The sequence below is a fragment of the Plasmodium inui genome (assembly GCF_000524495.1).
Source record: "Plasmodium inui San Antonio 1 unplaced genomic scaffold supercont1.1, whole genome shotgun sequence".
NCBI classification, from domain to species: domain Eukaryota; phylum Apicomplexa; class Aconoidasida; order Haemosporida; family Plasmodiidae; genus Plasmodium; species Plasmodium inui.
In genome coordinates this window covers 34,543-54,798 of record NW_008481835.1, presented here as the reverse complement: position 1 = coordinate 54,798, position 20,256 = coordinate 34,543, and the positions used below count along the sequence as shown (strand labels likewise).

General features: G+C 38.9%; 2 protein-coding genes across 2 annotated transcripts; both read left to right on the top strand.

The window, feature by feature from the left end:
- Nucleotides 1-6,508: 6,508 nt before the first annotated feature.
- Nucleotides 6,509-7,768, top strand: C922_00007 (hypothetical protein; the record flags this gene model as incomplete). Its single annotated transcript, XM_008815624.1, has 2 exons — nt 6,509-6,673; nt 7,493-7,768. The coding sequence occupies 2 exons, from the start codon at nt 6,509-6,511 to the stop codon at nt 7,766-7,768; spliced, it is 441 nt and encodes a 146-aa protein (XP_008813846.1).
- Nucleotides 7,769-7,810: 42 nt separating this feature from the next.
- Nucleotides 7,811-8,506, top strand: C922_00006 (hypothetical protein; the record flags this gene model as incomplete). The annotated part of the gene is made up of 1 exon (XM_008815623.1): nt 7,811-8,506. The coding sequence occupies one exon, from the start codon at nt 7,811-7,813 to the stop codon at nt 8,504-8,506; it is 696 nt and encodes a 231-aa protein (XP_008813845.1).
- Between the last annotated feature and the right edge of the window lie 11,750 nt (nt 8,507-20,256).

Below are 20,256 nucleotides of genomic sequence, written 5' to 3'. Positions count from 1 at the left end.
AGTACTAAATGTGAACAACGCTCTCTCTTATATTTTTACTAATGCGTGGGTGTTACACAGGGTGTTATACCAGCACTGTGCGGTGATGGATCTCAGACGCATCCCAAATGTGCAAACGAGACGGTAACGAGAGAGACACAGTGGGAGTGCTGAATCATTAGCTGTAAATGTTAATTAAAATTGGGTGTTACTGTTATTGTGGATTGAAGTCAACCTGATCAATCATATGGTCCCTGATGCCCCTATTTTTTGATACCCGACTTCCTAGAGAACACCACAACGAGATAGGAGTGAATCCTTTCCTTCACCAATTAATCATCTTCTCTTGTGCGCGTTATTGGGGCGCTTATTACATTTTCTTTTCATAAGTAGGACAAAGTATGTGGAAGTAGCGAGGTCCCATTGAATGTGTTGCACCTGTACTTTCAGCTCCTCCTGAAGATGGCGTCCGCATATAGCACCTCATGTGAATAACACGGGAGCATTAAACTGAAAACAGGGAGGGGTTATGTCTCCACTAATAGATGAGGTATATTATTCTTCTCATAATGGTAAAATTCGCAGAACCCGTAGAATAGGGGTAAGAAGCTGTAACGACATAGACTGGCCATTGAATGCAGGTGTCAGTAGAGTATTATCGCATTTTTAAGATATAACCGTATTGGTTTATGCGCAGGCCTTATGTTGTGCACAAAACGAACAATGGAAGTTACGACCGTAATGTCTCTCCAGTGCTACGGAATCCGTGTTAATGTTTCCTGAAGGATTAGACGTTTTATTTTGCTTTTAAAATGGGATGTGTGTTTAAACAAGGGGAGAGGATGCTCCCCTTTAATTCAAGGGTACATCTCTGAGGGATGTAATTACTTCCTCATCGCAATATACCTTTTTAGGGGTTACTGATGAAAGGAAGCTTCCAGAATCAGGAGCTCTCACTAGAAATAATAATGAATTAACATCCTTTTACACCCAAATTATGTTTAAACGGCAGTAACATTTGGGGTATAGTATCCATAAGTATTAGCCTAAGAAAGAAGCTGCTTACATAGGACACTCGCATCTTTTTAATTTACTCGCACCCGATGAGAATACGGAGTGTTCACTTGTCAACATGCATAACTGTGGAATCCAACCAGCACTTAGAGGCACACATTTCTTATTAAGAAGTATACGCCCTTTAAAATGAGAATAGAAGAAGTAAAGATTAAGAGGGTTTCGTTAATTAAAAATTATAAAAAGAAAAAAAAAAAGGAAAAGAGAAAGAAAAAAAAGGAAAAGAAAAAAAAAAGCTGGCATGAATCAACCCGGCAGTAGCATCATTTATTTTGTTGCATCTATCGGACGCGGATATTCTCAAGAGCCATTGTTTAATTCACTCCGAATAGAAGGATCACATACAAAGATGCCTGTATAAGTCCTTTTTTATGAAATGTGTATTAGTCTTGTAATCGAGGAAGATTGTGTGCTCCATAACATTGTCATCCTCCATTACGCTTTACAAGTCTGCTACAAGATGATATCACTTTCTTTGCGAATATTAAGGACACAAGAAGTCTGCGCTGCTATTTTGGAGTTGCATTTCAGCATGAAGAGGGTTCAGATTAGCCGTATTATTCAGTAAATAGTTTAGTACCGCGTCCATGTTGCTGCAGTAGCTGGCGCACATACCGAATTGTTTCTCCTTGGAATAATATTGCTTGAGTTGTCCATGTGCCTTTATTTTGCTATGTCCTCCTATTTCTTGTCTATAATAGGATATACTAAGCAATGTATATTTATGGAAAGTTCACTCTCTGCACAATGAAGACAAATAAAATTAATCCATGACTCATTTCAGTAGTGCGTGGCCCCACAATCAGCTCAGGATGAAATGAGATAAGTGTCCGTCCCTAATATTTGTTTCTGAGAATGTAATGATGTCATCCTTATCTCTCCTACGGCTCCTTATGTCAGTGTTTATATTTTGATAAATACAAGGCCTCATCGTTCGTACTATATTCTCTGTTTCTTACTCCTCCTCTTTTACTTACACTGGGATAGTTTTACATAACATCCTTTAAGAACGCACTATAAAGGGGCGTACAAACACATAATATTCCATGAAGAGACACGGAGTTTTGTTTATTGAATTGCCAGGTTATTATCTTGAAGTACCTTGTCAATATTCTACATGCCCATTCAGAATGTTTTGTTAAGAACCTTTGGGCGGAATACCCAAAGGTTATTCTTTCTAGTGCTGATTCGTATGCCAAGGTGGAGTAAGTAAATCTGAGGGTTCCACAATTAAGCCATGTTGTTAATTGTAGACTTACATAGGAAATATCAAGAAAGACTTTACAAAAATACAGGAATCCAGAATAATGCCGTGATTATTATACGCCTCACGTCAGGCTACGAGAGGATTTCTTCGTGAGCCATAAATGAGGAAATTGGTTTAGGATTGTGGTGCAGAGGGAAAGCAATTTTAACAGCGAAGCTCTGTCTATGTACATATGCTTCCTGTCCCGGGCTCACAGATATTTAGGTAGCATAAGGTTTAAATATCCCTGAAGGCACGCATGTAACATATCGTTAATGACATCATACAGAAGTAATGAGTCCCAGTACTGTGCACGGTTCTCAAGTCACCTCACTGATACATGGATAAAACATAACAAATACCCTTGCGATGGCATTGTGCAAGGAAATAGACGTTTTGGTTCATTTATGGGTAGGTAAGAATTAATGTGGAAAGTAAGAAAGAAAACATACTTAAGAGGGATGCACAGACAAACCTCCCGTAATGGGATAAGATAGACTTCGAATGCTTGGTTTCTGTTAGGTACAATAGGAATCTGCTATTTCACCAAGGGTGCTGTAGTTAATCTGTATAAAATCCCAAAGTAATGTATATCCCATAGGGTCCCAATATACCAGACGCGTTCTCTATTATGTAGTAGGTTCTCACTGCAAAACTAGATTACTTACAATGGGCTTAATGTCTGGCTACTTTTGAAAATCCTAACTTGGCTGCTCATGTGTTATGTCGGGACATTTACACTTATTACGTCTATATTAGATATGGATGGAGTTAAAAGTAATGATTGTGTCTTTGAATCTATATGTGGAAATGCACATATTATAGAAAAAAGTACATGTATAAATGAGTGGATCGAGGAAACAAGAATGATATTTGTCCTCTCTGTGTGCTCCGAGACAATATAATTGAATCGTTTCAAAGATGGAATCATGATTACAGAAGTCTGTAATGCTGCCCGCACTTTTAGACGGTATCAGGTGCAGTAGGACACTAAGGCAAGAGAAGTAAGTCGTGGTAGCGATAACACCGTAACGATATTGCACATATGTAACCGGAGATTCTCTTTCCAAGTCGTGTAATGTTGATATATTCGTCTTATTGTAATACAGTGCTCAGCGATATCAAGGAAATTGCTCTTTTGCGGTTAGCAACTTTATGACTGGTATGAAAGGAGCGGCAGGACAGACTTGTTTATGAAATATAAAAAAGGAAAGGAGAGAATAAATAAATTTCCTATGAAAATGCTTAGGAAGTGTGCATGGATAATCTTATCATTTATCGAATAATGTATATAATTCAAACAGTAGTGGTAACAATAAGGGAAGTACTGTCTGATGTCCATGTTTCATTTGAGAAATATTATTGAAATCGACAGATGTCAGAAAATGTATGTAGATATAATCCAAATGAATAGATATTCAGCTCACTACCTCTTTGTATGAAGATAAAAGGTTTTTATATACAAAAGGGAATTATTGCTGGTGTCCGTAATATAGGGGTGTAATATTATTCGATAGGAACAGAAGAATTAATTCGTAAGATACAGTAGTACTGTTATTTCAGATGTAGTTGATAGAGAAGGCAAAGTAATGGATAAGCAGTATATGATTATTATGTATATGCGGCCTGAATGGAAGAGGGTTATTAACATTTGTGAGTGTATATATTATTGTCACGCGGCAATGGTTTACCCCAACAGTGTTTTATATTTTTTGTCTGTATAATAAAATTACTGTAAAGTACGGAAGAGTACGAATAAATACATGCAGACACTTTAGGAAGGTAGTGTTTTTTTTAATTCGGTTTCTAAGGATCAATAGAAGTGCGGAGCGACGGTTGAGACAGGAATATACAACTGTGGAATGCCTAACCTATATCCTATGGTGGCATTTTACTATGAGGAATAATACCCAATAAGAATAAGAATAGTGCAAGGAAAGCGAGAGGATAGAGGGAAAAAATCTTAATAATATAAGAACATCAGGGATAGAGAAAGTATTAAATAAACAAAAGAGGCAGGGAAGCCAGAGAAGAAAGTGTCCATGGGAAAACTAGCACTAAATATAGAACCAAAGATATTGGAGACATGAGTGTTGGTGGAATATGTCACTAGAAGAATGAGGCAAATTTAGGAATGCCAAAATAATTCTACCCCATACAATATCCATGTCATCTACGTCAAATGGTATACAACACATCGGAATATGTCCTATCAGTGAAGATGTCTATGTTAAGAGTCATGTGATCTCTCATCCATATACAACTTGTAAGAGTGTTAGTACCAGTCCGAAGTGCATTGTGAGATATACATGTTGAAGGGTATTTTTTGCTCCGCCTGTTACATCCGATAGATGGTTATATTACTTGTGTATATTATGAAATATGACGCTAATTAACAAAATGAGGAATAGATCCTTAAAGAGAGAGAAGAAATTAAGATTAAAAGTTTTAAGAGACCGTTGGCATATGTATTAAACTAAAAAGAGTTAATGCTGATTGGATTATATAAAGCATAAGTGCAAATTTCAGCACGTCACAAATATGGATGGATACATATACAAGAGTAGACAATATAAGAATCGCATGTTATAGGAACAGGAGGACCGAAAAATGTCATATATTACGGAGATGGTTCACATATGAACCAGTGTATAGGCACTGTACAAATAAACACTGAGGAAATATTCAGCCATGGTTAGAGCCGTTTTATATTAGGAAAGAGACACTACTAGTCCCAGAAGAGCGAAATTATTACGAGCAGTGTAGGGTATGTATTTCTGGCAAGTGAGTACGTATGATGTGAACCCATTATTATGTAGACTGCTTATAAAAGAAATTGCGGGATTCATAGGTGGGGTCTCATAAAAGGGGGGCGGCACTAGTGAGAGATACCGCAGGAAGGAAATAACAAAGGCTGTTATGACGCGAGATGAGTTTGGAGTTATTAGCTGATGATAACAGGAAGAAAAGAGAATTTTGGATTCCATTTTGACTGTAGACGAAATGAAGAAACCGGGGCTGAATATATGCCTTTTCTAATGTTAGGAGGATTCCTTCCTTATCAAGATATTCTATTGTTATATTGGTACTTACACATACGTCTTTTGTGATTCCTGTTGCCACTGTTCTCTCACTGTAGCGTCCATTATGGAAATAATTATTAGCATGTAACGGTAAAGATAGGAATCATAAGTGACTCAAGGTATTTTAGTGCATCATTAGTATCTTGAATTATTATAGATTGCTGGTCCACCGGTGGGATCGTTCCATTATCACCTCTTGTAGATATGGATAGGGCAATATGAATCCATTGCCTGCTATTTCATTTTGTATATTCAGGGGCGGTAGGATATTTTCCTGTAATAATTATTTCCGGGCTTAAAAATCCTGCATCAAAGAGGGAACTGGGAAATCTCATTCGCCAGGAGAGCCATGTTGCAGTGTATAAATTAAAGGCAAAGGATTTTATAATTAACAGGAGGCCTCAACAGACGACAAGGTACCTGTCACTACTTCTTGCGTTATGTGAGGAGTGACCCCCTCTGCTATTCCTCGTCCTTCAGGCAAGAGTAGTTTTACCCTATCGTGACGAATTATTTCTCTTTATCTTTTGTGTCAATTAGGGGTATTCTGGCTTATTCCGTTATATTCTCTAATAAAATCCTTTTCTTCAGTAGCAGCTCCGCCCGCTCCTTTGATTTGAGTTTTCATGCTGAAATAATAATAACTGCTATGTATGCAGCTGTCAGGTTAGAGCTGCGCGTTGTTTTTTCTCAACTTCTCGTGCGGGTATTGGGTTATCTCATAATCCTTCCCGTCCTCATGTTATGATATCTCCTTTCAAACATTGCTGATACTCTAGCTTTGCGAAAGTGTCGTGCTGTTATGTCATTACTGGGCACTTCTCTTCTTCATATAGTGGCTACAGTTGCTTCCTTTTTAGTATATTAGCATATTCCATATCTCATTCTTTAGTCTCATGCATTCTTCTATAGCCTTTTTAGACACAGAAATTCCTTCGAGTCCATCACCATCGCTGTTGCACTCTTATACCTAATGGTAAACAACAAAAGTACCCTAATAACCCCCATCTGGCGGCCCCCCAGGTATAGTGTCAGCAATGCGGTTCCGTGTAATGGGGCTTATGACGATAATGAATCGTATGATTCCGATTCAATAATGCTGACTTCTCTTTTTGTTCGGTGTTAGATGTTCACAGTGATGAGACAATTCCTACAAGCCCAATATAGAGAGAATGAAGCTTATGATGAAGGTGAAGAGGAGGATAAGAGGATACACCCATACGGATGCTGTGATGATGATGGCCCGGGCCACATGCAGAGATCCTGGCTGTTTCGTAACATAATCGTTCTCGTATGCCTTGGTTTACGACACGCCATCATGTGATTTTCGATTCTCCACCATCATGTATTCTTCGGGAGGTTTTTTTCTTAAAAAGGACGGGTGTCATATAGTATTGCCCCTTCCCGTGTCTAATGAGAGACACTAATTTCTCTTTCTAGTTCCTCCCAATAGTTTATTGCTGTCATGATGCTATGAAAGGAATATACGGGACAGAACCGTCGCAAATACTGTTCCATAGCGTCCAGGGGTGTATATTACCTGTTGTTATTCTTATCAATGCTCGTGTGGTTTAATAGGTAGTATGTCTTATCAGCACGGAAGGCCTAAATCGGTGAAGTTATTACTAAAAATAATTCTCTGTCATCAATTGCTTAGAGGTAGTATTCACCACCCTCAGAATCTCGAACCCGATGTCTATTCCCTCTAACAGCGCCTCATCTTAGTATCTAAGTCTGATTAATGGAGATATATTCCTCAATATACCGGGAGCGGGCTCGATCTTTTATACAAAAGGGGTTATTCACGGAAAATGAATGTGTAAGTGCCTGCTTCTGAAGAGCCTATGTAGCATCCAGGGAGAGGGGCGCATCATGAGGACCCATTATACGATAAATCTTTTATCATGTTTATATCGGACGATGGTGTTGCACTTCTAGCCACTTTTTGCTATTAAGCCCCTTCAAATGCGAATCAATCTAGATGCTTCATGGAAGTACGTACCCATTTTGTGCATTATGCGAGTTGACATCTATACTGCCATGACTGCCGTATATGTGTGTGCATGGTTACGATTCTCATTAACATACTTCGATTTACTATAACATACAGGAACAGGTTCTGTATATATTCAGTTTGGACAGTCTGTACTCGTCACTGAAGAAGGCAGCAGAATGGCCCCATAAATCGATTCGTTCTCACTGTAAAACCATCAATACGGGATTTAATGAATATGACCTTGTCGCAGAGGAACTGTGTAGGAAACTACCAAATGTGATTACTATAGTGTCCGCTTTCAAGGACAACGAATATGACAACCAAGAGGGAGATGCAACTCCCTGTAGTTATCTGAAATGGTGGATTCTGAAAGTGTTTGAAGAGAACTAGATGACTAGACAAGCATCATCAGACTTCTTATGGGCATGGAACATGATGCATGCCGATCCTGAAACTTCCGCCTGGATGCCCTGTCAGAGTGTGAATTATACTACTATCGACTGGGGACAACAGAGGAGACGACTGGAAAATGAAATACGGAACAAGATCCTCCTTGCTATGACTGCGACGGATCAAGTTTCCCTAGCAAAGAAATACTGCTCAATTTTGAATCTGATGCCGGATTGGAATATTTCGGACGGTCTAACAGCAGGGTGGAGTGAGGACGCTCTGAATTGGCTGCCATCCGATGCCCGACCTGAAGCTGTATATAATTCGAAGAATACCTCCAGGAAGGCAGGATTACTGCAAGTGCCTGGAAGTGCTGGGGTCCTAGAGTCATCCTCAAGAGAGAACCCTGATAATAGGAACAAGCGAAAGCTGAATAGGGGCTTCCCCGGTATACAGAATCTTAGCTCATCGTCTCCTGCAGCAACTGAATTCAGTAGACTGGCTGCCACAGGAGATTGTGTCAGGATAGAAGAATCTACTGTTGGAACTCTCAGCCCTCACAGGCTTACTGACTCCCTGGTAAAGACTGAGGAGGCTCTTACTCCCCAGAAATTTGACGAAAACACCCACATAGAATATAATGATTCTGATGATACCTCACGTCGAGGTATGGTTTATGGAATCCCCTGTCGTATTGGAATCTGTTCGTCCGTGCTATTCTTGATTTGGAAGGTATGACTGAATTGTAATATGCCATGAAGATGAAGCGTCACTTTAACTGGTGCAGTTTCGTAATATTCCTGGAGCACCTATGTGAAACCATTTATGCGCCGTTTATTTGTAGTTTAGTCCATGGAGGAGGTATCTAAGAAGAGGAACGTCCTTTGCGAATATTCAGGGATTTCCCAGATATTCGGAAGAGCCAAATGAGTTTCACACAATAGACAAAGGGAAGTGTGGATGTAGTGATTACAGGGTTGCATATAGTTCTTATGATCCGTAGGGAGTAGATGTAATGTTGTACTAATATACGGGTCGAAACTTTCCGTTTTTATATGTAACGTATTGAGAGGACAGGATATTATAGACTCCTTAGAATACACTATCCGGCAGCCAACGACGCTTGCCTGCTGGCGGGAGATTCGGCGTTTACTTTGACAATTCCTTTCTTGGTTATTGTTTCAGGCTTACGTTTGGGGGGTTACGCCCCCGGGTACACCCTGAATGTTTGGATTTCTTTATGACTGTGCTCACGTGTCCTGCTTCATCTGAGGGGTACAAGAAGTGAGGTTTCATGGCATTCGTGTTATGGTTCCTCTTTCACATCCTGAAATCCTATATTCGTTGTTTTACTTTTCAAGCTTCATATCTCCAAACTTTACATCTTAGTCTGAGCTTAAGAACTAAGGACTTATAGCTTCTATGTTCTCAGTATGGAGAGAACAATCAAAGATTATTATTGACGTGTTCAGAGATTACACTGATGTTGCATGATTTCTGGTTGCATATGCCCTACCTACCTTAGCGATGGAGAATGTCTCATTCTATGAGCCTCCATATGACATTCCCTTCTCTGGAAGGCCACGGTAACAATTTCGAGCCCCTGTTTATCTGACATCTGTTTATGCCCACAGGTTTTTTTTTTCTGTTGCAGGATTGGTCAGATATTATCTTTCATTTGAGTAATGATGTATATATGGTAACTCTCTCTATATGGGAGCATGTTCCACTTTATTTCACATTCTTAGGTAGAATATGCAAATATGAAATCATTTCTAGGGATGTGCGTTCATAAGTACTGATGTATCTATGCGTGGTATTTGTGTATTCCAACATCCATAGAATTCAATAAAACCTAAGGTGGGTAGCATGGGTTTTCTGGGTCATGAGATAGGTAGTCTGGGTTTTATGAGTGCTTCACTTCTTTAGGTCAATGAATAGTGTGCTAACCATATACATGCATATATGAATAATACAGAGGAGACAGGATTTCCCTGAAACTTTTCGGGAACATATCATTCTTCCTTAAGGAGCCCTCCCAGCAGTAGCAATACCTTAATTACGTCTGAAAGGAGGAAGGCAGCTCCTAAGATATAAGGCGAAGGAAACAGCAGGAACAGGAAAACGAGGATAAAAGGGAACAAAGGAGGAACATTCAGCCTCCTTCATTTCTTTAATAGACTGTCTTATCCGAGAATAGGTGTGTAGAACACTACACTCATGATGCCGATGTATATGTGAGGAAATCTCTATTTCCCATATTGATCAGAAGAGGTTATAGCTATTAGGTGTGTTATCTTAGAATAGAGTGATCACACTAAATCCCTCCCAGTTATGGCACGCGTTCCTGAGAACATCCTCAGCTATTCCTTATGGGTTCACGATGGTTTAAGTTTTAAAACCGTCCGAATATATACTTTCAGTGATACTACTACATACATTTCATATATAGGGGCGCACAGTTCCTGCCCTCATTGTTTCTGTTACTACTTATATTTTTTCTGATATATACCGCATCCGTGTTATAGATGAACACATATACAAGGTCTCCTCATAAGATAAAAACTCTTGAATATGAGTACTCCTCCTTTCATAACCTATACAATGGGAGGGCCAATATTAGTATCCTGTGTGTAAAGGGCATAAAATAATATCTGTAAACACAGATAGTCAAACGGAGAATCGAAATCCTTGAGAAATAACTGAGTCTCTGAACATCTCTGTGTGCAAATACGAGAAAAATATGCATAATGTTCATATGTGACAGAAACCCTAAGACAAGTCGATATTTATGCCAGGACTATTCAAAGTCAAAAGACGAATATAAAGATATCTACGAAGCGTTACTATGATTCCACATAAAGAGAGTGTACATTATTACGGGCACTTAAGAACGGAACACTACAGATAACAGTAAGTATTATTTATAGGAGTGTATCAAAATATCCTGATGTGTATTTTCCAGCGTATGTAATATCATTTAAAGAATGTTTAGGAGGAGTACTGTTCTGGTGAGTTCTAATGCCAATAAAGATAATGTAGACTCACATAAATCACAGGGGTCATATCATTTAAGGAGCTGCCTGTGTAGAGAGAACAGTGTGCAACAGATACATTCAAGCCTTCCAATTGCCCTCATGGGTTTTTGGCTACATTAACTTTATCGTTTTAGAAGCAATGATGGGCCTTACACCCACTTAATAGCATATATTATGAGAATAATAAGATAAGATTAGCAATAAATCATATAAACAGGCGGGTAAATAGGGAGGAAACCCATAGATTCAAATAATCACACGGCATCAGTAGCTCGAGAATTATATTCCAATAAGGAATACCAATAGATGGAAAACACGCGGGGAGGGAAGAGTGTTTCTTATTAAGAGGAGTGTTTCTACTGCCATGATTAGACACCTTTTCGTATGGATATCACAAGGACACCTATATCCTTCATCATATCCGTCTAGGAAGTAATACATAAGATAATAGAGATTTACATATATCCTCCAATGATTGCCTACTATCTCAGGAAGCGCTGGATACAGTGGCGGCGAGGACTTCCTTTATTCAACGCCTCCGGAAGGTAGATATTTCATAAGTGATATTCCCGATTTAATGAAGACTGGTTCCAGTTTTATCATGTTGGTGTCCTGAATCTATCGGATACCTTGTCACCTCTGTATACTCACTTCCTATGTATTGTTATATCACCGTAGGAAAGGATATTCCTGATAAGTAAGGAGGGAATTAGCAATAAAAGGCTCGCTCATGACAGAATGAATGACCATTCAACATGTTCAATAACAGTGATACAGACATGTTAATAAAACGGACCGACCCTGTGCTGTCTGGTAATTAAACAGGAATGAACACGGGAATATTATAGTGAGAACGAATAAAGACATATGACTGGATGCTGTAGGATCCCATAAGTATCTTATTATTACGTCGCTCTAAATCCGTATGAACCCCAATACGCCGAACGACGTCTGTATACGTGGCTACCGACTTAACAATTGATTTACATTCGATTTTAACAATATCACAGAGGATTTACTAAGTGTTCATTAGTATATATTATTCCCATACGGTAAAATAATTATTAAGAAACATATTTACAATAATGGATACTAAATCACTGTGCATGAGTCCCTGCTCGCAATATTCAACATCGGCTTTATGAAACATGAAGAATGAAGTGATTCCTTCTATGAAGTATACTTTACGGAAATATCGAGATTTCTAAGCACCCAGGAAAGTGCGTAACTCCATGTACATACGGTAGCATATTGCTCGTGCTGCTAATGTGTTAATAAATCAGCAAATTATAGAAAAGGTAATAACAATTTTTATGCATCAGAGTGCGAAATATTAAAGATGGCTTAAGAATAGGTCTCACTCCTGCAATCGTATTGTCTCAAAAGGGGGCATTAGTAATGTAGTATAATCATATTGCAAAAGTAACAGTGTATATATATGCATTTAATTTGGGGGCGACACGGCATATGCAATATTAGTGCAGAGAATTGTAAACGTTTGTTTGTACACATCGCGGCTGTAATAGCTAAGAGTACCATTTTACACTCTTGTATCCGTAAGAGCCACTGCTATTACTGCTGGATTAAAATATTGTCTTTTATCCTGTATTACCCCCAACGGAGGATGAGTAACGTGTTCAGAATATATATAAGAGTTAATCGAAGAATTAGGCCCTAAAGATCAGAAGATAGATAATTCTTATAACCCACCTTCAGATGAAAGTATGCTCAGAATCAGAGTGAATTAGACATGGTTTTGGTATTTAAATTAAGCGCTAAGCTATCCAAAGTGAACCCAGATATGTTTTATGTCAATTTCAAACAGGAGTCGAATAGACAGCACTGAGGGCATGCAATCACAGTTCATGAGCCATGGCATAGAAATGCTCCCTCCAGGATAAAGGCCCAATAATTGCAGAGGAATAATTACAGACATTTAGTTTAATGATGCGGAATTATACCAAACATTGTGGTTCATTAAATGCATGATAATTAGAAGGACTTAGAATGTGGGGTTTTCATTTGATGACTGCAGCACGAGAGGTGTGTAATTTGAGAGTGTAAGAATATACTCACATAAGTGTGATGAAATAAGACGTTATCACTTCTTCCCTTGACAATAGCTGAACAGGGACTAAAGAAGATACTCAACGATACAAAACATAAAAAAGAGGTCTACAGGAGTATCCGGAGGAGAATAGGATACCGCAGAATAAGAGTATGTGAAGCGGAACAGAAATGACAGCGATGGACAAGCACAACATGAATGATGCACCAATTGATTGTGATTACCAGCAGATACATATAATACCAGAAGGAACAAAGATAATGAAGGAATTGTCGAGGTTGTTATAATATATTACAGGGAATACCTCATAAGGATTAAGGGGAAACTCAAGTATTAAATCATGAAGGGAAACTGACAATAACAGATATGTGTGAGTATAACGCAGTTTTCCATTCTGTATATCATGAATTGTAGTAAACTAGAAAAGAACATACGGCATTCGTCATTTGGAAGTGTTAAGCCAATTTACATTATGGGTATGAACTGGGGATGCATCAATTCCGAGAGGCATAAAGAGCATATTGACCGAAGGAATACAGGTAATTTACGTGCCTCTATACAGTGCTATCATTTATTGATAACAGCCTAGGTGTTGTTGACCTCTTTACACCTTACCATGGAACATATACCGATGGATATACATACATATATGTATATTTCTTCCTTTTTATATGTAGGATTAGTTCATGAGTCATAAAAATAAGAGGTATTAACCTGGTGAATTATGATGACAATCTGACGTCCTACGGGCGAAGGGTACTCAAAAAGGAAACCAGAAGATGACAGAACAGTATCAGTGGTACACCTTGTTACCCAAAAGGAGAAGATAATTATCAGTATATACGGATTCCGTTTAGAATATTGTTCATTTGGCATAAAGATGTGCCCCCTTAAATTACATAGTTGTTCATGAGGGGTTTCATCTATGAATATATAAAGGGTGTATTGGATTGTTGAATTTGAACTGGTATAATATGAGTTCTAATTTCATATTGGACTTTAATTGTATGTTGCATACGATTGAAAGGGCTGCTATAGCGTTTAAATAAGTTTATGCCTTCTTGTGGAAACCCCTATGAGTGCAATGGAATAAAGATATGCTGATGCAATGAGTACAAACTGAAATGTTGGGCCGCCGTGCTTAGATGGCTTCCTTTATAGTTACCTTATTTCTGTGAATGCGTTGTCATGCCCCATCCTTTTTGTTAGTGTGTTTTTTGATGTTTCGATATCTTCACCAGTATCCGCCCCCATGTTGCATTATTCCTATGTATTTTCTCTCATGTTTCAGCATTTTTATGAGAGTATTTCTTCATGGCGCTCCTTTCTTATATATGCGTGTCCTTGGGGTCGAATGTTGCGAACGTGGTTTCACGTGGAATAATTTTCGCGGACGTTGTTCCATGTGGCCTAATTTTCGTGGACGTTGTTTCATGCGGCCTAATTTTCGTGGACGTTGTTTCATGTGGCCTAATTTTCGCGGACGCCCTTCCATTTGGCGTAATTTCTCCACGACGTAGCTTCATGTCGCTTAACCTGGGCAGATTTGTTTCATGTGGATCAATTTTTGGGGGGCCCCCTCATTTTTTATATCTGTCGCAGGCAAGCTGTTTCGTTTCGCTTTATTATATATATTTCTCTATTTAATTTTTCCATGAGGATACACCTTTCTGCCACATTCCTTGAACGAGAATTTTTGGAGGGTTCCTTTATGATGACATCCCTCGCAGCATCCTAATGAAGATACCACTTTTGCTGGCATGCTTATGAAGATGCCTTTACCTGCCGCATTTTTATGACGATTTCCTCTGTGTCGTTTCTTCATGATGCTTTTCTTTTCTACATTTTAATGATGCTCTTTGTCCGAGTCATTGCTCTGTCCTCGTCTTACGTCACTGTGATTTGTATTGTTTTGCGGCGGCACTGTGATGCGTATTGTCCTCCCGCTGTATTATAATGCTTTCTCTCTGGGTCGCATTTTTCTAAGGATGCTTATCTCTGGCATGGGACTATAATAATGATTCTTTGTGTTACATTTCTACACAGCTACACTGCTGTTTTTGCGTCAATATGAAGATGTTTCTGTGTGTGGCATTTTTTTCACGATGATATTTCCTGTTCCATTTTTATGAAGTTCTCCTTTCTTATGTTGCGTCAATATGAGGTGTATTTTCCCTGTAGCCCATCCATTTCTGCAAGATTCATTTTACCGCGTTGTACTTTTAATATATCCTTTCGCTCGCCATTTTTATAGAGATTGTTTGCTCTGTTGTGTCACTATTAAGATTCTTGTGTTTGCTGCATTTCCTTTCTGACGATAGTCCTGTCCTGGGGTGTCGTGATGAAGTTTCCCGGGCCATGTCATTATGAGAATTTTTCCTGGTGTGGCATTCTTATGAAGATTCTTTTTACCCCGTTATATGGATGATATTCTTCTGTTCGACTCTTGTATAAAAATGCCTTTTCTTTTTATTATGTTATTGCGATGGAATTCCCTCGCGATGCTTTCTTCTTATGAGAATATCTCTGTTCCGCGGCATTCCTTATGATCCTATGTTGTGGCTGCAGCTTGAATATATTGTATCCTGTCACTTCTTGTATATTTATTCTGCTTTCTCCCGAGGCACCGTGAAGATTTCTTCCTGTGTCTTATGTCTCCTACGACGATTTACATTTTCGGCGGCATCCCGAACATTTCGTTTCATGTGTGAGCTTCTCTATGAAGAGATTGCCCTTCCTTACGGCATTCTTAAGATGCCTTCTTAGTCTCTATTTTCCTTATGAAGCTCTTCTCTTTTCCTGGTATCTCCCGGACATTTGTCGTTCCGTTTTCTTGAAGATTTTGCTTCGCATCGATTCTTGTGAAAATGTTTCTTCACGTTACATCAGTGTTAAGAGGCCTCCCCTGTCTGCATCCTCCCGGAGATTTTTTATTTTTTGTCATTGTTTTTTATTAGAGATTTTTCCTCCTTAACATTCTGATGAACTTATTTTCCCTTTTTTGTATGTGAAGCCATTATGAAGATACTTCCCTCCTCCTGCTATTTATGAGGATGGCCACGTATGTGAAGTATAAATAGCATGACCATACTGATGTGGTAGCATTCCTGAACATGAATAATCTATGGATGCTTCAGAGGGCACTTTTATCCTTGGTGTATTATTGCCTTAAGAGTCATGATTTGCAGGGAATATTAATTCTTGAAGATTAATGTTAGGTGGATAATACTGTTGTCTGAAAAGGATAGTTTCGTTAAGGGTAGGGATATCCTGAAGTGCTCTTGTATGGAACATAGTGATCTGTCTCTAGTATTAATATCTGCAGAATACTGACTTTTTTACTGTTTGCTTTCCTAAAGAGGACACACCTGCCCGGTGTAAACCCTTTCGCAGAATATTCCTGTTGGTGTATAGCACTAATTGTGCGTCAGGATGCACCCGGAGTACTGATATGTGAAGTCCATGGATATTCTAACACTCTCGCTTAGACTGTACTGAGGTGTCTGGATTCTCCATAGTCAAGAAACCGGAGATTCCCATAGTATTGTTATATGGAAGTGGTAGCAGTTCAACTATTTGCATAACCTCTAGTGGTATCATACTAAGCGGCACCATCTTGTGTTGTGGGTTGTGCCATAATGGATATCATTATATTCAAAATATGATCCTATGGAAGAGTATCTGTGCACCAGGAGTACTGTCATGTTAAAAATGTTGTCATGTGCATAATACTTCTATTTATATAGCACAGTCTCTTAGTGAGTATTCATGATTTTCAATGCCAATATAAGGAAAGTAGAAACGTTTGTATAGTACTCCTATCTGGCGATAGCAGGCGGGTTCCGTAGGCCGCTATTTGCAGGGGGGCGAAGACCAGACAGTTTTATTAAGTCATGTATTGGGATGATAACATATATGTGGAGTAACCTTTTACCATTTGGGGAAAGCTATCTTATGAAGAGTCGACAGGCTCCGGTAGTATTTTTATGTGAAGGATACTTCTGTGTTGAGTGTGTTGATGTGTGAAGTGCACTGTTAATTGAGGGAATTTAATGTTAGGTGGGAAGCGGTGTACCCCGAAGAATAGGTCAATCATTGGGTTATCAGAATGTCAAGTGTCTTTATGTAAGTCTAATGACTTCATTAGAACCCGTGCGGGATTGCGGAGCTCCCAGGACCCATCTGTAATACTATTACTTAAAGAGTATTGCTACTCGGGGAGTATGATGATCTTAAGAGTACATTTTTGTCTCAGGTATTGATCTCCCAGGAGTGCTATTGTTCTACTGGTACCATTCTATCCGCAGTTATATGCCTTCATTAGTAGGACAATATGTGGGGTATTATTCTTTGACAAGTACGCCTATACAATTGATACCGTCATGTTAACAGTACCACTGTTTGCATAATACTTTCATCTGAAGTGCACAGTCGAATGCGAAGTATCCATGAGGGGAGGTATCATTATGTGAAAACTAGATCAATATATGCCGTACTCATATCTGCGGAGTCTTCAAATGCGTCGTATATTACTATTCAGAGAATGACGGAATAGCAACAATATCCTTAATTAAGATATTCAGGGGGGTAATATATATAAAATAGCCTCTTATGTCTTGCTGAGAGTTAAAGGATGGAGGGTATACCAATTCCCATAATAGTCTTATATGAGGGATACTATGGTGTGAAGAACATGGACCTGTTCAGTATTTCAACCTCTGAAAAGCATTACCGTTATGTACCAGATCCTGTGCCTAGATGAACATGGCTGCCTTTGAAGTGCCATTATGTAATGCGTCTGGATTTAAGTTTAATGGCCTGATAATATTAAGTAGCAGATTATAAAACCCCTAAGAAATGTTACCGACATCATTTTTTTCACTGTATTATGGTGCCAGATGTACTATGATGTAAACCGTAGTTCTGTGTGTGGAATATCCATATTCTAGGAGGATCATTATTTGGAAAGCACTATTCCGTCGAGTGTATGGATATTGCAGGAGAATTATTTCGTGAACCGTACGGATGTGTATGGATTTGCAATGGTAAGGATTAGAGAAGTTGTCGTAGTGCTGTTATATGAAGGTACTAATGGTTGCCCTGTCGTAATATCTGTTGTGCACTGTTTTCTGAATAGACTACCTACGTAGGCAGTAAGAATAATCTGGAGCAGTAATTTGTGAGTATACTCCTATGTACGTAGTACTGTCATTTAAGAAGCAGAGTTGTGCGAACATTATGGATGTGCCAGAAGGACAATTATCTGAAGGGTCTGAAAATCGAAGCCCAGGATTTTGGCTTGTATTATACGAAGAACACTACTGTCTCGAACTTATAGCAGTCCTTGAAGTATTATTATATTAGGAATGGTGCAATGCCTGAAACTCCATGACCTTAACAACATCGGTATAACAAGTGTACCGATGTCATTAAATTACGCCCGTGTCAGAATAACTTCTTAGCTTCGAATGCTGCTATTCCCAGAGTACTATCATGTGAATAGTCTGGATGTCTGCCGAGTATTCATATGGGAGGAATAACAATGTGGGGATGAATACTAATGTGGCCGATGTACTATGATTTAAATAGTATTGAAATACAGGGGATACCATTATTTCTACGCTGTATATGTGTCTCAAGAATACTATTATATGAATGACACCATTGAATGAAGTTCACACATATACGTGCTGTAGTATTATATAGGGAGAACAAGTGTCTAAGCCGCTGGGACATGTCACAGGTGTCCAGGGTTGTGAAGTATAGAGCTATACCAGCGATATCATTTTATGGGGGTTGAGGAATAATCCAAGTAATGTACGAACAACTAAATGATTTGAACCCTCCAAACCGGCTGGAGCAGATTTATTTGAGGAGCACGGATATACCAGTGTTCATTCCATGTGAAGAGCGTGAGTATATGGAGAGTGCCATTCTGTTGAGTCAACTGACATGTTGAATGCAGTACTATGTGAAATGTAATGATATTCTAGAGGAATGTTATCTGAAGGGTTCCATTGCGCCTGCGGTGCCGTCTTCTGAAGGACACATCTGTGTAAGGGGTAGGGATATCTTCCAGTGTCACCTTATATAAAGGGTATCCACGTGTTTGTAATATTTATATGTCGAGAATAGTAACCCCCTTATTCTATTGGTATTTGAACACAGGATATACCCTTGGGGTACCCTTACTTGTACAATACTGGTGTGGATTTTCCTTTGTAGTGATGCGCGGGGTTATACGTGTACTATTATGATGTCAGGAGTACAGTCATCCACGTACCAGTGTATGTGAAAGATTCCGAGCTTATGCTTTCATTATATGAATAGCAGTGTCCTATGAAGTTCATGGATATTGCAGTATAACTATTGTCTAGAAAATACTGATGTCTGTACATTCTCAATGGTGAGGAGTCCGGAAGTTTTCTAGTATTGTTCTATGGAGGTATTAATATTTGAGCTATATGGAACACCTCGAGTGCTATTATACTAACAGAACCATGATGTGTGGAGTGCTCTGCCTTTATGAGTAAGATTACCCTTGGAGTAGGATTCTTTGATAGAGTATGATAATACAAGAAGTACCGTTCTGTTTACAGTACTGTTGTGTGGATAATACTTCCATTTGAACAGGATATTTGCTGAAGGAGTATTCATGACTTGGAGTACTGTTATGGGGACACTACAGATGTATGAATAGTACTCATATCTAAAGATGCCTGATATGGCTTGTACGATGCCATTTGATGAGTGCCAAAGTTAAGCCGGTATTATTAAGTAAGGTAAAGAGAGGTGCAGAATTTATGACTTAGCTTCGTGCAGTATGACGGGGGCCAACCGTTACGAGACGTGTGAAAGTTGCCGTAGTACCTCCATATGGGAGGTACACTTCTGTGAGACTCATGGATGTGTGAATTGCACGATTACTTGAAGAACAGTGATGTTATGTATAGAGTAGTTTCTCCTGATAAGTACAACTGTCCTTGGAATAACATTATTTGAATGGTCGTCATGTTGGTTTAAGGGTTGGATCATATGAATTGGGCGATTCTGCAGATCCGACAGGTGGCGTCGAAACCTATTGTCTAAACAGTAGAGCTATGGCAGGGCTACAATAATGTTAACCGTATTATTGTTTCAAGAATACTGATTTTCGAGGGGTGTCATTATTCGTAGGGTAATATTCTATGAAGTGCATGCATATTCTACAAGGGCAAATGAGAGGGAATTATACATGTGTCCCCATTTCCCATGGTAAAGAATGCGGAAATTCTCGTAGTACTGTTATATCAATGTATTAATGGTTGATCTATACTGATATCTGCAAAGTACTGTCCATTTTGGGGCATAATTGTATAAAACGTACGGATGATCTACGGCAC